This window comes from Pristiophorus japonicus, chromosome 5, assembly GCF_044704955.1.
Source record: "Pristiophorus japonicus isolate sPriJap1 chromosome 5, sPriJap1.hap1, whole genome shotgun sequence".
NCBI classification, from domain to species: domain Eukaryota; kingdom Metazoa; phylum Chordata; class Chondrichthyes; family Pristiophoridae; genus Pristiophorus; species Pristiophorus japonicus.
Window position 1 is genome coordinate 185278003 of NC_091981.1, and position 20352 is coordinate 185298354.

General features: G+C 40.6%; 1 protein-coding gene across 4 annotated transcripts in view; it reads left to right on the top strand.

Annotated features, from left to right (window-relative positions):
* The window catches only part of ikzf1 (IKAROS family zinc finger 1 (Ikaros)), a 127815-nt gene extending 108214 nt beyond the window's left edge, over positions 1-19601 (top strand). For 3 of the 4 annotated variants that reach the window (XM_070880023.1, XM_070880025.1, XM_070880024.1), the window contains exons 6-8: positions 2677-2802; positions 9790-9921; positions 18151-19601. In XM_070880023.1, coding sequence (XP_070736124.1) covers positions 2677-2802; positions 9790-9921; positions 18151-18872 — 980 coding nt within the window. In that variant the 3' untranslated portion in view covers positions 18873-19601. The remainder of the gene's footprint in view (positions 1-2676; positions 2803-9789; positions 9922-18150) is intronic. The other variant, XM_070880026.1, reaches the window with a different exon arrangement.
* The last annotated feature ends 751 nt before the right edge of the window (positions 19602-20352 follow it).

Here is a 20352-nt window from a genome sequence, read left to right on the forward strand (position 1 = left end):
CCGGCCACGATCCTACAGTGGCCAGCCCCAATCTTCCTCACCACCAACACCCCCCCCCCCCACCCCTCACCCCAGATCCTTCAATGGCCCTCATCTTCCTCATCATCACCTCCCCGCAACCTCCAGTCACCCGTCGGCCCCAATCTTCCTCACCTCCCCGCACCCCCCATCCAATCCCTCCCTCCCTCCTCTGTGCGGCCTAGTGCCGCAGGCTAATTCACTTGCTGCCAGCCAGTCTCTCCATCTGGCTGGCTGCGGGCGAGATACGGAGGCTTCAGATGCAAATCAGGCCCTGCTGTTAAAGTTGCCAAAGCTTGCAGGAAACCCATTCTCCTGGGTTTACTGCCCACATCGGAGCCCCCCACCCCCAAACCGCCTTCCTCATGAAAATCCAGAACTATATAAATGTAATTTTCATTTCTTTCTAAAGAAGCAATGTATTGCCTGAGTTATGTTGCACATCTAGACCATTTTACGCTGCCTCAAGACATATGTGACAATCCTGTCATCTCCTCGAGGCAGAAATCCTCATCACATTTAAAAAGTACTTGAAAGTGCCGTAATCTACAGGACTACGGACCTAGTGCTGGAAGGTGGGAATAGGCTGGGTAACTCTTTTTAGACCAGCACGGACACGATGGGCCGAATGCCCTCATTCTGTGTCGTAATTTTTCTATGATTTCTCATTTACTGATAATGTCATTGGCCGTGCTAGTAATCAATGTTCTGTGCACACATTTAAGTACGCATGCATTGAGCTTTACCTTACTCTCCTGAACAGTACTACAAGTGGGTCAGGCAGCATCTGTGGAAAGAGAAACAGAGTTAACGTTTCGGGTCGATGACCCGTTGTCAAAACTGGAAAAGGTTAGAGATGGAACAGGTTTTTAAGAAAGTGTAGGGGCAGGGAAAGAGGGGGCGAAAGAACAAAAGGATGGAACGGGCAAAATCATCAACAGCTGCCATGGGAAAGAGAGAAAAAAAGAGAGGAAAAAATTAGGGACAGGTTTTTACACACTATCTGGACTTATCTTTTATTTCTTAACTTGTCCCATTACCATTTCCTTTTGCCTTCCATCATCAGCCCTTTTGTCTCTTAATCTCTCCTGCCTTCCACCCCATCACAGAGCTTCCCTTTTGTTCTTTCCTCACCTCCCCCCTTTCCCTGCCCCTACACTTGCTTAAAAACCTGTTACATCTCTAACTTTTTCCAATTCTGATGAAGGGTCAGCGACCTGAAACAAACTCTTTCTTTTTTCCCCACAGATGCTGCCTGACTGTTGAGTATTTACAGCATTTCTGTTTTTATTTCAGATTTCCAGGATCCGCAGTATTTTGCTTTAGTACTTCAAGTGAATAGCATAACTGTAATTGCCTGCTCACCTCACTAGTAGAAATACAGCCTACACTGCAGTTGGTGAATTATAACTGGAATATTAATATCAGAAATCACAAAATAATTTGAGATTTGAATAATGGATTAATAAACTGTGGCAATGTTGTAGGTTTCAAATAAGGCTGATATTTAATTTACATTCTGATTTTTCTTAAATATAAAGTGCTATTAATAAAGAGATTTCACAAATTCTGTTATATTCTTTAGTGTTTGGCCCTCCCTAGTCACTGACAGTTAAAATGTAACAAATTTAGTATAGAGTTGTGTGTAGATAGCATTTCTTTCATTTTCTTCCTGTGAAAATACAGATTAATTAAGGAATGTAGAACACTGTGTGTGGCAAGTTAATGTGAATTTGGAGTTATTCCTTAGTTTTCTACCACAAAATGAATCAGGATAACAGAGCTCATGAACTTGATCATGCTGCCTGTTTTGTCCCACACTATAGTTATAGCCAATTGTATAATAATGTTTACTTTGTTAACCTCACAAACGGCCAGCACCTAATGGGAATTTCAGGTACCCTGGTCTGATCAATTTTTGGATGATTTTTTGATCTAGCTCACACACACGCACAAATGGTGCAACAAATTCTAACATAATATTAATTGTATTGATTATCAGGAATAGTTTTAATACTGTAGTATTAACTTTATACTAATTTTAAAAATTCAAGTTTTTAAAAACTTTGCTTTTGGTTTGCCTCCAGTCACTTGTTTCCCTTATTTTAACTACTTCCAAACCTCACTTCTATATATTTTCACTATTTTAACAATTATTTTAGATTATTTCTTATTTATCTGTTTGCATTTTATTTTATTACTTTTAAATACCAACTTCCTCAGTATTTCATTCAACCTGTCCCCTATTCATGAGAAAGGAATCACATCAATAAGATTTGTCCCTAATTGTCTGAAAACTATCTCCAAAGGCTAGGGTTTCAGCAATTGAAATACCAATACTTGACCCAGTCGTATCACTGAAGCAGCCTGATCAATCTAATGACTGCTTGCTGAACCTGATAATTGGTTGCTAGCTCAGGATTTAGGTGTTTGTGATACGAGTTATTTCATCAGGCAGACCTTGGGGGTTAATAGACGTATATGTAATACTGTGTGATACATAGTTTGAGCTCAGCTTTGTGCCTGATGGCTTAAGTAAATTGCACAAGGCAGATGGAAGTGCACATTCTCATAAAACACAAATATTTTATTGATAAATTGCAAAATGTGAAGCCCATTCTATGTATTCTTTTAAGAGCTCTTTCTGTTTATGTGTAGTTGGAAAGCCTCACAAGTGTAGCTATTGTGGGAGAAGCTACAAGCAACGCAGCTCACTTGAAGAACACAAAGAACGTTGCCACAATTACCTGCAAACCATGGGACTGCACAGTGGTATTTATTCAGGTAAGAAAATACTTTTTCTTGAAAACGAATATTTTAGCTAACGTGGCACCACAGGCAATGATTGTCCTTTAATGTTGAATGACAAATGAGGGAAATATTTATATTCTTAACTAAACAAGGTATCACCTGCCTGTATTAAAATCAGGTTACTTGTATTCATGGAGAATTTCTTTTTACAGTTTGGACATCATCATATATACTTAAAGTAAACCCAATATTCTTCAACAAATTGCAGGTTGAGTACTCTGACCTTGAAATTCTGTAGGGATTCTCCCAGTCACTTTCCATAACTCTGGCGGGAGACTGATGAACCCGGAAAAATGGCAGGGACCAGATTTAACTGGACTAATGCAGAAGAACCAGGAGAACCCCTTGGAATTCATGGCTTACACCTTCAGCTATCATTATCTGTCCGGCATATATCTGAACCCAGCTGCCACATGTGTTTTGATCCATAGAATTCCCCATTGCCCAAGTAGGATTGGTTTACAACCAGTTGGAGGCTACAGCAATCCCTGTGATATAGCTTAAGTATGACTCTTGAGCATGCATGTTGTAATTTTGATGAGTTGTATGTTCACCACAGCAGAGGACTAGATTACTGGAGAGTAGGACATGTTGGCAGCAAGATTCAGTATCGACTAACAGCTCATTTTGAAACGGGCCAGAAATCTTCGGCATATGTCTGGCAGGAGTGAAACGGTCAGAAAATAGGATGGGATTTCGAGCAGGTTGCGACCCTTCCCACCAATTCCATGGGGCCATGTTTGTTTGTGACAGAACCTTAGCATAACCCAAACAAGGTCATCTGCATCAGAGGGTCCGTGGAATTGAGCACAAATATAAGATTTTAATACAGTACTGGTCAATCTAGCGCATATTAAATCAAGATCAAGTGTTGTTTTCAAGTGAAGTGGGATTAGAGGGCAGCAGTGGATCATTGCCACAGAGCAAATCAAGGAGGCAGAGAGGCTCGAGTGGGTTCGGCACGAGAGGGAAGGTGGAGATGGATTAGGGCATAGCTGCTGCATATTCCACCAGAAAACAAGTCCAGGTTTGTTATTACTTTCCTTTTTGTGATTAACAGACTTGTTCTCACCTGGTCCCGAATAGTACTGCAAATGAGAAGAAATGTCTCGATGCTTTCTCCTCCCTATTTTCCCCATTTTTAGATGGACTTCATGCTCATTAAGATGGCAGGAGGAGGGAGGTGTGATCGCGTTGTGGAACAAATGCTTGCCCAAAATTCTACATCTAATATCAGCAACAAAACTTCTACCTTTGTATTGGTTTATCCTTGTATAATCTCTGGGCTAAATCCCATTTAATGTGTGTTAGCATAACAGTGTATTTGCGGTTGCAAATTCCTGCAGTACAAGCGCTGTGTTCTATTTTGATCCTCATCCTTTTGCTACAGTTGGGCCCAAGTTTTGGCTCGAGTTGCTCCTATTTTTTTGGAGCAACCAGTTTAGTATGGAGTATCTTAGAAATTGCAATTCTCGGCATTTAGTTTGCTCCAGTTTAAGTGAGTTAGTATAGTTTTGTTTTAGTACAGTTTTTTTTTTCAAAAGGGGGCGTTCCCAGCCACTTACGCCTGTTTTGCAAGTTTAGGCAGCGAAAAGTTACTCCAAACTAAGTTAGAACAGAGTAAGTGTCCACTTTTGTGCACTCTGACAAACCTAAAATCAGGCGCAGGTATCCAGAGATGGTGGGGGGGGGGGGAAGGAGAAGTTAGAGGATTTTCCAAAGTATTAAACACGACTTTTAAAAATAAAGAACTATCATCAATAATAAATGATAAATAAATCAATAAATAATAAATAAAAAATCATTCAATAACTCAATAAATAAAAAATAAAAAGTTCCGACCTCACCTACCCTTTCGGGAGCCCGGCCAGGGCTGGGGCTGCATGCTTCTGGCTGCAAATCGGCACTCTGGCCGCGATGAGGGAGTCCATTCGGCCAGGGCTAGGGGCTGTGTGCTTCGGGCTGCAAATCGTCACTCTGGCCGCTCCAGGAGCCCATTCGGCCAGGGCTAGGGGCTGCGTGCTACAAATCGGCACTTTGGCGGCTCCAGGAGCCCATTCGGCCAGGGCTAGGGGCCACGTGCTTTGGGCCCCTCCCACACAGCCAGCAGCACATGCACACAGAATCTGGCCGCCAGGAGCTACTGTGCACGCGCGCAGACTTCACTGCACACGCGTGCAGCTGCCAGTACTCTTTTTGGCCCAGGGCTGTAGCTCAGCCCCCAGCTGCTTGTGCTGCGCTGCGTTGACTATGAAACAAGCCTGCTGGATTCGGAGAATCGCGAGGTAAGTTTTAGTCGATTTTTTTAATTCTAAAAAATAGGCGAGCCTCTCGGAGTGTGCCATTCTGGGAGGACATCCAAAACTTGAGCCCTATTTGTTGTACTATAGTAATGAAGCTCAATTAGTGCAATGCCTGAGACGGTGCCATCAGAATCTTGCTGTTCTTTACTAAGCTGCAACATATTCCATAAAGGAGTGGTTCATCTTTTTTTTTCATAGCATCATAGAAATTTACAGCACGGGAGGAGGCCATTTCGGCTGTGCCAGCCAACAAGAGGCTATCCAGCCTAATCCCACTTCCCAGCTCTAGGTCCATAATCCTACAGGTTACGGCATCTCAGGTGCACATCCAAGTACTTTTTAAATGTGGTGAGGGTTTCTGCCTCCACCACCCATTCAGGCAGTGATTTCCAGACCCACATAACTATTTTGGTAGAACCTATAATCAAGTGCCCCCTGATTAAAGGGGGGGCACTAAAACTGACAAACTTAAACAAATTAGACTTTGAACAGTAAATTTAAATCAAATTAAAATTTGGTTGCAAGGGGTGATGATGCACTCCAGCCCCTCCAACGCCCACCTCTCGCAGAAGGCCGCGAGCGTACCGGTGGACACCGCATGCTCCATCTCCAGGGACACCCTGGCTCGGATGAAACCACGGAAGAGAGGCAGGCAGTCGGGCTGAACGACCCCCTCGACCGCCCGCTGCCTGGACCGGTTGATGGCCCCCTTGGCCATGCCCAGGAGCAGTCCTACAAGGAGTCCTTCCGACCTGCCCGCTCCCTTCCGCACAGAGTGCCCAAAGATCAGGAGTGTGGGACTGAAGTGCAACCAGAATTTGAGGAGCAGCCCCTTCAAATATTGAAACAGGGGCTGCAACCTCGCACACTCAGCGTAAATATGGAATATAGACTCTTCCAGACTCCAGATCCCCACAACCCTCTGCGTGAAGAAATTTCCCCTCAAATCCCCTCGAAACCTTCTACCAATTACTTTAAATTTATGTTCCCTGGTTGTTGACCCTTCTGCTAAGGGAAATAGGTCCTTTCGATCCACTATATCTAGGTCCCTCATAATTTTATACACCTCAATGAGGTCTCCCCTCAGTCTCCTCTGTTCCAATGAACATAAACCCAGCCTATCTAATCTGTCCTCATAGCTTAGGTTCGCCACTCCCGGCAACATCCTTGTAAATCTCCCCTGTACCCTCTCCAGTGCAATCGTGTCCTTCCTGTAATGCGGTGACCAGAACTGCATGCAGTACTCCAACTGTGGCCTAACCGATGTTTTATACAGTTCAAGCATAATCCCTCCTGCTCTTGTATTCTATGGCTCGGCTAATAAAGGCAACTATTCCTTATGCCTTCTTAACCGCCTTATCTACCTGGCCTGCTACTTTCAGGGATCTGTGGACATGCACTCAAAGGTCTCTTTGTTCCTCTACACTTCTCAGTATCCTACCATTTAATGCATATTCCGTTTCCTTGTTAGCCCTCCCCAAATGCATTACCTCACACTTCTCTGGATTAAATTCCATTTGCCACTGTTCTGCCCACCTGACCAGTTGATTGATATCTTCCTGCAGTCCGCAGCTTTCTTTTTCATTATCAACCACACAGCCGATTTTAGTATAATCTGCAAACTTCTTAATCATACCCCTTATATTCAAGTCTACAGCATTGATGTATTTCGCAAAAAGCAAGGGACCTAGTACTGAGCCCTGCGGAACCCCACTGGAAATATCCTTCCAGTCACAAAAACACCCATCAACCATTACCCTTTGCTTCGTGCCTCTGAGCCAATTTTGGATCCAACTTGCCACTTTGCCCTGGATCCCATGGGCTTTTACTTTTGTAACCAGTCTACCATGTGGGACCTTATCAAAAGCTTTGCTAAAATCCATATACACTACATCATAGGCTTTGCCGTCATCGACGCTGCTGGTTACCTCCTTGAAAAATTCAATCAAGTTAGTCAGACATGACCTTCCCTTAACAAATCTATGCTGACTGTCTTTGATTAATCCATGTCATTCTAAGTGAAGATTTATCCTGTGCTTCAGGATTTTTTCCAATAATTTTCCCACCAATGAGGTTAGGCTGACTGGCCTGTAATTACTTAGTCTGTCCCTTTCTCCCTTCTCAAACAAAGGTACCACATTAGCAGTCCTCCTGTCCTCTGGCACCATACCTGAAGCCAGAGAGGATTGGAAAATGATGGTCAAAGCTTCTGCTATTTCCTCTTTTGCTCTGCTTAATAGCCTGGGATACATTTCATCCGGGCCTGGGGATTTATCCACTTTCAAAGCTGCTAAACCCCTTAATACCGCCTCTCTCACTATGTTTATTTCATCTAATATTTCACACTTCTCCTCCTCGATAGTATTGTCTGCATCGCCCCTCTCTTGTGAAAAAAGCAAATTATTCATTAAGAACCATACCCGCATCGTCCACCTCCACACACAGATTACCCTTATGGTCTCTAATAGGCCCTTCCCTTCCTTTAATTATACTCTTGCTCTTAACATATTTATAAAACATATTTTGGTTTTCCTTGATTTTACTTGCCAAGAATTTTTCATGCTCTCTCTTTGCTTTCCTAATTTCCTTTTTAATTTCATCCCTGGACTTTCTATACTCCTCTAGAGATTCTGCAGTATTTAGACCTCGGTATCTGTCATAAGCCTCCCTTTTTTTCTTTATCCTACCCTGTAAGTCCCTAGACATCCACAGGGCTCTAGATTTGTTAGTCCCTCCCTTTTTCTTTAAGGGCACATATTTGGCCTGAACCCTACGGATCTCCTCCTTGAATGCCTCCGACTGCTCTGACACTGATTTATCTTCAAGTAACTGTTTCCAGTCCACTATGGCTAAATCACCTCTCAGTTTAACAAAGCTGGCTTTTCCCCAATTTAGAACTTTTATTCCTCATCTATCCTTGTCCTTTTCCATTACTACCTTAAATCTAATTGAATTCTGGTCACTGGCACCTAAATGCTCTCCCACTGATACCCCTTCCACCTGCCCAGCTTCATTCCCTAAAACCAAATCCAGAACTTCCCCCTCCCGTGTTGGGCTTGCTATATACTGGCTTAAAAAAGTCTCTTGAATGCATTTTAGGAATTCTGCACCCTCTATACCCTTCAAACTAATTTTGTCCCAGTTAATATTAGGATAGTTGAAATCCTGTACTATTACTGCCCTATAGTTTATGCACTTCTCAGAAATTTACCTACATATTTGCTCTTCTATCTCCCTCTGTTTGGGGGTCTATAGTACACTCCCAGCAGTGTGATCGCCCCCTTTTTGTTTTTCAGTTCGACCCAGATGGCTTCGTTTGATGATCCCTCGAACATATCAACCCTCCTCATGGCTGTAATAGTTTCTTTAATCAATACTGTGACCCCCCCCATCCCCACTCCCTTTTTACCCCCCTCTATCCCATCTGAAGATCCTGTAACCAGGAATGTTGAGCTGCCATACCAGCCCCTCTTTTAGTCATGTCTCTGTAATAACGATAATATCATACTCCTAGGTGTCTACCTGTGCTCTCAGCTCATCTCCCTTATTTGCTATACTCCTTGCATTGAAGTATATACCATTTAGTACAGCCAGACCTTCTTGTTGACTACTTTCTAGCCCTTATCCCTCTGACCTTCAAATTCACTTTCTATATTTTTGCTTTCCAATTCCAGCTTTACTCCCCTTCCTTTTCAATCTATTCTCAGGTTCTCATCCCCCTGCCAAGCTAGTTTAAACCCTCCCTAACAGCATGAGCAAACCCCCGTGAGGATATGGGTCCCAGCTCCGTTGAGGTGCAACCCGTCTGGCTTGTACAGGTCCCACCTCCCCCAGAAGCGGTCTCAATGCCTCAGGGATCTAAAGCCTTCCCTCCAGTACCGTCTCTTCAGCCACGCAGTCATCTGCTCTGTCCTCCTATTTCTGTACTCACTAGCTTGTGGCACCGGGAGTAATCCAGAGATTATTACCTTTGAGGTCCTGTTTTTTAATCTCTCTCCTGGCTCCTTAAACTCTGCCTGCAGGACCTCATCCCTCTTTCTACCTATGTCATTGGTGCCAATATGGATCACGACCTCTGGCTGTTCACCCTCTGCCCCCAGAGTGCCCTACAGCCGCTCGGTGACATCCTTGACCCTGGCACCAGGGAGGCAACATACCATCCTGGAGTCACGTTTCTTCCCTACTTTTCCAAATTCAGGAAGAATTGTCTTTGTAGTAATGCAAAGTGAGGCCATTTCTTCCCCATATTTTGTCAAAATATCAGTGCAAAAATGTACCACAAAGATATGCAAATGACCTCATGCATTTATTTGGTCGCACTGTGCCTAACTTGTGCCGTGTTTTCATTGTTTCGATATCCCATACATTTGACAGGATAAGTTATCTACTGATTCCCACAAAATGTGCTGAAATAATACTTTAGTAAACACAATTAACTAAACTAGCGAAGTGTTTGTAGTATGCACTGATCTTAATACTAGTTTTCAGTGTATTCAAGAGAGGCTCCAGGGTGATGAGGTTTAAAAGGCTGAAAGAGCCAATTAACTAATTAATGAAGGCAACTAATATTAAAGGCGACACATTCCTAAAGCCTGCTGACATTGCGAGCTTTGCTTGTTCATTTATAAATGGATTTGCAATTTTCTTTTTTTTATAGTGAAAGAAGAAAGCAAATCACATGTACTAACTGAAGGAGTGAGCAAGATGGGATCAGAAAGAGCTATGGTACTGGACAGACTTGCAAGTAATGTTGCAAAGCGCAAAAGTTCAATGCCACAGAAGTTTGTTGGTAAGCATAAAACATTTGGTTGCAGTACTTTTTCATTTACTCATTGTGCCATACAAGCTGCACACCAATGAACACTAGTTTACTATTTGTTATTGTCATAACATATAAATACAATACTATTTTTTGATAGTATTTGAATTTGAATTTACATTCTTTAATTTACCCACTTCATTCAAGGCCTGAAAATGACTATCATTCAATGCACTAAACAAGCGACACAAAGCTTCAAGTATTTTGAATCCTTTATTTACTTGACATTAAAAGTGAGATATAATCACACTGAGTTTACTGAATATTCTGTGAATTAGGGAGCCCTGCTGGAAAAGGGGCAGTGAAAGGTGTTAACTAAAAGAGAGTAGAGTATAAATTATGATGGAGATGGGGGATAGGTTAGGTAATAATTAGAGAGGAGAAGATACAGCTATATAAAGTGGAATATTTTTAAAGAGAGAGCCTCACCATCAGGACCATTTAAAAAAAATTAGATATTGATAAAGAATTATGATTAACATTTTACATCATTTTGTTTTTTTTGTCTGACCATTTTAATGAGTTTTTAATTTTTTTTAATAACAAGTGTTGAGATCATTAGGGGTACAGGTATGGAAAGATATGTGCTTTTTATTTATGCATGGTCATAGTTGCTAAATTTGGAAACTTCATGCCATGGCTAAGTAAGGCCCCATGAATTTAATATTTAATATCCATTATAGAAATATTCAAGAAGATAGCTCCAGAGCAAGGTGAGAAATAGCACACCTGATATAATAAGAAGCTTTAAAGAAATTCACGTGCTTGAAGTAATTCTCAATAAAAAAAACACAAAAAAATTAAATATCTTGTATTAAAAAAAGGTTCTAAAAAATGGAATGCATAAAATGCACAGTTCCAGCTTGAGAAATGATCTGGATGGACTGAATGGCCAAAGCTCATTCCTGCATTCTTTTGGTTTTGCAATGGGTAATCAATGGCCTCGTTCATTCCACTTCTAAGGAAAGTCTTCATAACGCTCATGATTTGCTACTCATAAAGCAATGAGTTAGAGTGTTTCATTACCAGTTGAATAAAATGGAGACCACAAGACGTTTTACAATTAGAATGGACTTCGAAATATGAAATAATGCCATTACAATATGTCTTGTATGTGAATGTAGAAAGAAAAAAAGAATATTTGCATGTATTTAGGGCTTTATTATTGTGTCAAAACAGCTCAAGGTATTTCACACAGTGAATTACATATTGGAATTAGTCACTTTTGCTCTGTAGAGAGAAACTCAATGGGACCACCGATCAAAAAATAACGAGCAGTTTAAGGCTAGGTAGCCATGTGAACCTTGAAATTCCAGATCAATTCAGATCAGCTTTTTTGAGTCATTAAGGATTTGCAGAAATGCATGTAACTGTCAGTAAGGATGAAAAACTAAAATTACTGATCCAGCAGAAGTTGCTAACCTATTTTAATGTTTTTATATAAAATTTAACCTATAAAACTTAACCTATAAAAATGATAGTTTGTGTCTTCAGGTGGCACACAGAGGTAAGTGAAACTGCTGTATGTTAGATTAAAGACTTTTCAGGGATATGGCTCAAACATCTGACACTTCTAAAGATCAAAGATCAACATCTGTATTGAAGTGAAAATGGGTAAAAACTCTTTGGTTTGTTCTATGCCACTTTCCTTCTTTATATTTATAAACAGAGGCTGGAGGCTGGGTGGTGCAGTGGGGCTAGAATATTATCCTTTGCTCTGCGCTAGTGAGATTCAATCTCCTGTCTATATCACATAGGAATGCTTTCTGAATTTAAGGTTAAAATACATATAATTTGAAATTACGCTGTCCGATAGGAGCACTGAACACATTAATATACAAATATGGAATTCTGTTTCAGCTATTTTAACAAAGGCATTAAGCTGTTTAAAATAAATGAATTACCCCTTTCATTAAAATGGACAGAAGAATTTATACTGATACAGTAATATTCATTACCAATTGAACCCAATTGTATTTTCAGTGCAGAAGGAACTATGGGGGGAAAATTGCGGTCAGAGGTTTCCTTCAGACGAATGCCTCCAAACCCAAAATTTTTTAACAAAAATACCTGGTGGTCCCGGAGGCGCCTTCGATTCCAGTCAAAGGCCATAATTCCATGCGTGGTGTACGGGAAGATGACTTCCCCGTACGTAAGAAAAACCTGGAGTCACGTGGGCCTGGACCACCAATCACTCTGCAGTATCCTCATTGATAATAATGGGTACTCGCATCATTATCAGTGAGAATAAACCCCTGAAACAAGAAACACAACATAATAAATAAAAGAAACACCTCACATATTTAAAATTAATTGAAATTAAAGTAAATTAAATGTTTTAGAAAAAATATATATTTTTGGGAATTTTTTTTAATGTGTTTTAATAGGGTTTAAAATAAACTTACCTGAATGGACAGGGTTTTTACTATAAAAATGTGTATTTAAATTTAATTTTTATATATTTTAAAACTCTTACGCTTTTAACAGGCGTAAGAGTTTGAAGGACATTCGCTGGGCATGAGTTGGGCAAATAACCCAATCTCTCCCACGCGAATGACCTCCCAGGGATGCGGAGGATCTATCAAGAGAAATCTTGGCAGATCAGAAAAGCCTGTTTTTGACGCAAGCACATCACGCCCCAAAAACCGGCTTCTGCGAGGCCTCGCCAGGTCCGTGCGCACTTCATACAGACCCAGCAAGGCCAGAATTTAGGCCCTATGGGTTAAACTTTACAATGTAGTGTTCCTTCACGATGCAAGCACATATTGGCCCTGAATTTATGGTCGGAGGCTTCCTGGTGTCCGGGAGATACGGAGATTCGCGGTCCTGGGCCTCTCCATGTACGCGCGGGTAGAGGCCCACGTATCTCGGGCGCACGCGGTTCGCAAGTGCCACTAGGATCACGTGGGCCAGCCCAACCAATAAAAGAGGGAATCCCTATTCATGCTTATGGGGATTCCATATGTATAGAAACCCCTTAAGTATGAATGGGACTACCCCCAAATGTAGATCTAGACATTAAATAATTTTTTAAAATTACATATTTTAAATGAATTAAAATGGCATTTAATTAAGTATTTAAAACAAAATATTAATTTTTTGGAAAATAAATGTACATGTTTTATAAGGGCTAAAAATAAACTTACCTTATTGCGCAGGGTTTTTAATGTATAAATGTGATAACATTTTAATTTTTATGTTTTTTTTAACTCTTACGGTGGTAAAAGCAGGCCTTACGCTTTTACCAGGTGTAAGAATTCATGGGCATTCGCTGGGCAGACGTTGGGCAAGTAGCCCAACTCTCCGCCCACAGATGCCCTTTTCCCAGGGAGTCATACAATCTGTCAAGAAAATTTGTAACAGATCGCAAGTTCCAGGTTTTCTCGCATGCGCTTCACGCACGAAAATCCGGAACTTCTGTGGCCCTTACGGGTGCTTATGCACCTTGTATGTACCCATAGGGGCCGCAGATTACAGCCCAGTGGGAATTTGGGTGCGGAGATTCACACACCCAATTTACAGCCACACAACTCTCTGTTTATTAAAAGTCCTGTGCCAAGAATGCTAAATTGTAAAGATAACTTTTATTTTGTATATGTATTGCTAAAGTAGTAGTTTGATGCTGATATTAGATGCAGAATCTTGGGAACACATTTTACTCCAGGGAATTGTCACCCCTACCTTACTGAGCATAAACTCCACCTAAAATGGGAATAATAGTCGATGAAGATACTCAAGACCTTTGAATTACTGATTTTGATCTTCCTATAAGGATTCAGAATTCATCGAAATTACACACAGAAGGCCATTCAGTGCATTGTGCCTGTGCCTGGTCCAGCGCTTCAACTAGAGCTCTGTACTCTAATTCCATTTCCCTGTTATCTCCCCATTTCCTTTTATATATTTCATTTTCTAATAGCCACTAGTGGTAAAGCCTTCCAGCTTCTAATACCCCCCTATCTGTAAAGAATTTCTTCTAATTTGCCAGCTGTGTCAGTAACAATAGTGACAGTGTAGCTCAGTTGGTAGCACACACACCTCTGAGTCAGAAGGTTGTGGGTTCAAGTTCCACTCCAGGAACTTGAGTACAAAAATCTATGCTGACACTCCATTGCAGTGCTGAGGAAGTGCTGCCTTTCAGACGAGATGTTAATCCGAGGTCCTGTCTACTCCCAGGTGGATGTAAAAGATCCCCATGGCACTATTTCGAAGAAGAGCAGGGGAGTTATTCCCAGTGTCCTGGCCAATATTTATACCTCAATCAACATAACAAAAACAGATTATCTGGTTATTATCACATTGCTGTTTGTGGGAGTTTGCTGTGCGCATGTTGGCTGCTGCGTTTCCCACATTACAACAAAATGACTACACTCCAGAAGTATTTCATTGGTTGTAAAGCACTTTGAGACGTCCAGTGATCATGAAAGGCGCTACATAAATGCAAGCCTTTTCTTTCCTTTTCCCCTTCGTTCAGCTAGCACTAATCATGAATCTGTGCCATCTTGTTACTGATGTGTAAATCCATGGGTGCAGTGTTTCACTATTTATCCTCTCAAAACCTTTTATAATTTTGTAAATATCCAGTAGAGTTCCCCTTAACAGTTCCAATGTCAAGAAGACCCACTTTTTTAGCCTTTCTTGATAACTAGAACCACTCTTTGTAGTGAATCTTGACTATGCTCTTTTTATGGCTGTAATATCTTCCCTATAATGGGGTTAACACTGAACACAATACTCCAACTGTTGCCTAACCAATGTCTTATAAAAATTCAAAAATCACTTCCTTGAATTGATATTCTGTGCTATCTGTAAACTCCAAAAAGCCTTTTGCCTTTTTGTAGCCTTTTCTACCTACATCCCACTTTCAAAGATCTAAGTATCTGCACCCCCAGCCACATCTCTCTATTCACTGACTCTGTTAAGAATCTTACCATTTAGGGGATATGCCCTTTCAATGTCCTTTTTCCCAAAATGTAATCCACATTTCTCTGAATTGAACTGAATACCACCTATTTACCCACTTCACCAACCTGTCTTTGTCCTCCTACTTTCTTCCTCAAAGTCTACCATGCCCCCTAATTTAATATCACTTGAATATAATTTCTGTCTGTGTCCAAATCATTTTAAAAAGTGGAAAACAAAATAGATACCAGGAGAGGTCCCACTAATCTGATTTTTTTTTTAATACTGCTACACTTTGCTTTCTGATCCCTAGCATTCACTGTATCCATACCACTTCTGGTTCCTTTGATATCATTTGTCTTAATTTTCAGAACAATTCTCTTATGGGGCATCTTATCAAATGTCTTCTGAAAATATGATATACAACACCCACTATATCCTCTTTATTTAGATAATCTATATCCTCTTTATTTAGGACTTCCAGAAAGAATGAATCTAAATTCGTCAAGCACAACCTTCCCTTTAAAAATCCCTGCTGACAATCACTGGCTCTAATCACTCAAATTATTTCTAATGCTTTGCACATTGACATATAAACACTGCAACCCAAACACTTTCTGCTTAATTCCCTTCCCCTTTTTTCATATTCTATCTTTCACTCTCATTTTCCTTAGTCGCTCCCATCTGCCTAAGACAGATTTTTCCATATCCACCCCCAATATCCTATTTTAGATTCCTTTGCCCCTACACTGTACCTATTCTTAACTATTCACCCACATAGAAACATAGAAAATAGGTGCAGGAGTAGGCCATTCGGCCCTTCTAGCCTGCACCGCCATTCAATGAGTTCATGGCTGAACATTCAACTTCAGTACCCCATTCCTGCTTTCTCGCCATACCCCTTGATCCCCCTAGTAGTAAGGACCTCATCTAACTCCTTTTTGAATATATTTAGTGAATTGGCCTCAACAACTTTCTGTGGTAGAGAATTCCACAGGTTCACCACTCTCTGGGTGAAGAAGTTCCTCCGCATCTCGGTCCTAAATGGCTTACCCCTTATCCTTAGACTGTGACCTCTGGTTCTGGACTTCCCCAACATTGGGAACATTCTTCCTGCATCTAACCTGTCTAACCCCGTCAGAATTTTAAATGTTTCTATGAGGTCCCCTCTCATTCTTCTGAACTCCAGTGAATACAAGCCCAGTTGATCCAGTCTTTCTTGATAGGTCAGTCCCGCCATCCCGGGAATCAGTCTGGTGAACCTTCGCTGCACTCCCTCAATAGCAAGAATGTCCTTCCTCAGGTTAGGAGACCAAAACTGTACACAATACTCCAGATGTGGCCTCACCAATGCCCTGTACAACTGTAGCAACACCTCCCTGCCCCTGTACTCAAATCCCCTTGCTATGAAGGCCAACATGCCATTTGCTTTCTTAACCGCCTGCTGCACCTGCATGCCAACCTTCAATGACTGATGTACCACGACACCCAGGTCTCTTTGCACCTCCCCTTTTCCTAATCTGTCACCATTCAGATAATAGTCTGTCTCTCTGTTTTTACCACCAAAGTGGATAACCTCACATTTATCCACATTATACTTCATCTGCCATGCATTTACCCACTCACCTAACCTATCCAAGTCGCTCTGCAGCCTCACAGCATCCTCCTCACAGCTCACACTGCCACCCAACTTAGTGTCATCCGCAAATTTGGAGATACTACATTTAATCCCCTCATCTAAATCATTAATGTACAGTGTAAACAGCTGGGGCCCCAGCACAGAACCTTGCGGTACCCCACTAGTCACTGCCTGCCATTCTGAAAAGTACCCATTTACTCCTACTCTTTGCTTCCTGTCTGACAACCAGTTCTCAATCCACGTCAGCACACTACCCCCAATCCCATGTGCTCTAACTTTGCACATCAATCTCTTGTGTGGGACCTTGTCGAACGCCTTCTGAAAGTCCAAATATACCACATCAACTGGTTCTCCCTTGTCCACTCTACTGGAAACATCCTCAAAAAATTCCAGAAGATTTGTCAAGCATGATTTCCCTTTCACAAATCCATGCTGACTTGGACCTATCATGTCACCTCTTTCCAAATGCACTGCTATGACATCCTTAATAATTGATTCCATCATTTTACCCACTACCGATGTCAGGCTGACCGGTCTATAATTCCCTGTTTTCTCTCTCCCTCCTTTTTTTAAAAGTGGGGTTACATTGGCTACCCTCCACTCTATAGGAACTGATCCAGAGTCAATGGAATGTTGGAAAATGACTGTCAATGCATCCACTATTTCCAAGGACACCTCCTTAAGTACTCTGGGATGTAGTCCATCAGGCCCTGGGGATTTATCGGCCTTCAATCCCATCAATTTCCCCAACACAATTTCCCGGCTAATAAGGATTTCCCTCAGTTCCTCCTCCTTACTCGACCCCCCGACCCCATTTATAACCGGAAGGTTGTTTGTGTCCTCCTTCGTGAATACCGAACCAAAGTACTTGTTCAATTGGTCCGCCATTTCTTTGTTCCCTGTTATGACTTCCCCTGATTCTGACTGCAGGGGACCTACGTTTGTCTTTACTAACCTTTTTCTCTTTACATATCTATAGAAAGTTTTGCAATCCGTCTTAATGTTCCCTGCAAGCTTCTTCTCATACTCCATTTTCCCTGCCCTAATCAAACCCTTTGTCCTCCTCTGCTGAGTTCTAAATTTCTCCCAGTCCCCAGGTTCGCTGCTATTTCTGGCCAATTTGTATGCCACTTCCTTGGCTTTAATACTATCCCTGATTTCCCTTGATAGCCACGGTTGAGCCACCTTCCCTTTTTTATTTTTATGCCAGACAGGAATGCTCCAAAACCTATCCCTCCTCCTGCTATATGTGTTTAAATCCTCCTCCATTGCTCAATTTACTCTCTGTGAGAACATTGGTATAAATTTGGTTTATTTGTATTTATATTTACTGGAATAAAAGTAGGCTAAAGGACACTTCTACTGGTAAATACATTATTAACTGTTATACTTTTGCTACCAACCATAAAAGTACAGGTCAATCTTATTAAGTGTATACACCTATATCTCATTATTTCTCTATTGCGCTTGCCTAGAATTAGTACTAAAGGAACAGTTTTATCTTTATGCCAACTTTTTTTTCAGACTAAGTACATTTCTTTATGGCTTATGCAAGTGTTACAGCTGCAGGATCCTTTATTTTTATAACAGGAAATCTGTTATGTATCCAATTTGTGTAAAGTAATACTGTATTGGTTGTTCATATGCTAATTACACAGGTGAAAAGACGCTGCAGCTTGGTATTTCAGAGCTTCAGTATGACGCTAATTCAAATTATGAAAAGGAGAGTGAGATGATGCAGACTCATGTTATGGATCAAGCAATTAACAATGCTATCAATTATCTAGGGGCTGAATCCTTGCGTCCACTTGTCCAAACTCCTGCTGGAAGCTCTGAAGTGATACCAGTAATAAGCAACATGTACCCCATGCTCAAAACCCATTCAGACACTCACAGCCACGCTAACAGTGCCGCAAGCCAAGATGGTGCAGTCGAAAACGTAGTGCTTATTTCAAAAATGAAATCACAATCGTCAGAAAGAGAACCATCTCCAAGCAATAGCTACCCAGACTCCACAGATACAGAGAGCAATAATGAAGAACGGAACAACCTTATTTACCTGACAAATCATGTAGCTCCACAGGGAAGAAATGGCTTGCCTTTAGTAAAAGAAGACCATAGATCTTATGACATGAGAGCAGGAATGGAACCAAATCAAGAAATCTTCAAAGTGATTAGTAGTGATGGAGAACATGTGAAGGTTTACAAATGTGAGCACTGCAGGGTACTTTTCCTGGATCATGTGATGTTTACAATACACATGGGGTGCCATGGATTCCGTGAACCTTTTGAATGCAACATGTGTGGGTACCAAAGCCAGGATAGATATGAATTCTCTTCACACATAACAAGAGGAGAACATCGTTTTCACATGAACTAGTGAACCACTTCAATCTACCATTTTGACATTTTTTTCCATTTTGTGCGATTGATTTCAATTTGCACAATTGAAGGAAGGAAATTAAGAGGACAAAGAGAACAGAAACTCTTGGTTAAATGGGATTTTTTGTTTAATTTCATTTATCCCTCTGATCCGAACTGTTTACTGCAAAGTGCAGGCAGAGTTTTATACACCGGACAGTATCATCATACCTCTCGGAAGTAATACATCTGAAGGAGAGTTCTTTGAGATTGTATTTAATCATGTATGGCACTTAAATTATTTGCTTAATGTCTATGATCAACTGAAAATGTAAATGTGAACAGTTCAGCACAAACCTCAAATTAGTCAGTAGTTAAGAGCTTGCCTTTTTATTTCTGTAGTTTGCAACTTGCGGTACTAGAATTTTTAAACAATTCAGAGCTTTTTAGTCTAGCATCTTTTATAAATAACATTGATAGATGTGAGTGATTTAGAGTTGTAAGTTTTAGAATTAGGTACATTGTATAGTCTTGTTCCTTTTTGTACACAAATATTAGTTAATACTAGGAAGCTTCAATAAGATTCTATCTGCAGTTTGACCTGTTAAAGCTCAGCAGTATCTGAATAGTATCTTGAGGTTCATAGTTTACATAGAAATTGTGCCTAATCATGTAGGCTACATTATGGAAATCGTTTCCTTGGCAAAAAATTGTGACTTTTCATTGGTGGTATAAATGTATATGTGATTACTAATGTAAATCTATATTTCAAACATAATAATGTATGATTTATTTATTACAGTAAGTATTAAGTTTTAAGCTGGATTAATCACATATTTCTAAATGAAACTGATGGGTAGTTATTATTTCTTTGACACGCAAACTTATATATTAAGTTAAAAATCAAGTTAAAATGTCTCATTCTTCAGACTCATATAGTAGGGGTGGCACAGTATATTGAATATCTAAAAACTTTAGATAACCAAAAATGTTTCTATACTGTGGCTAATATTAAATTATAATCATAGAATTTGGCACCGCATAAGAGGACATTTGGCATATAATTTGGCCTATCTAAAAGAACTATCCACTTGGTCCTAGTTCCATGCCCTGAATCCATAGCTTTTTATCTTTTTCCCTTTTGAATATTTATCCACTTCCCTTTTAAAAGCTATTCTGGATTTGAGTACTACCACTATATCTGGTAGGAAATTTCATGTCTTAACAACTGTCTCCATGAATAAATTTCTTCTAACCTCTCTGTTCTTTTGGTGATGATTTTGAGTTTATATCCTCTAGTTGCCACCTCACTGACTACCAGAAATAGTTTTTCCCTATTTATCTTCACAAAGCCTCTCATAATTTTGATCACCTTTGTGAGATATTCTCTTAATCTTCTTTGTTCTATTGAAAAGAATCCCAATTTCTCTGGTCTCTTCTCTCTAAAGCCTCTCATCACTGGTATCATCATAGCAAATCTTTTCTGCACCCTCTCCATG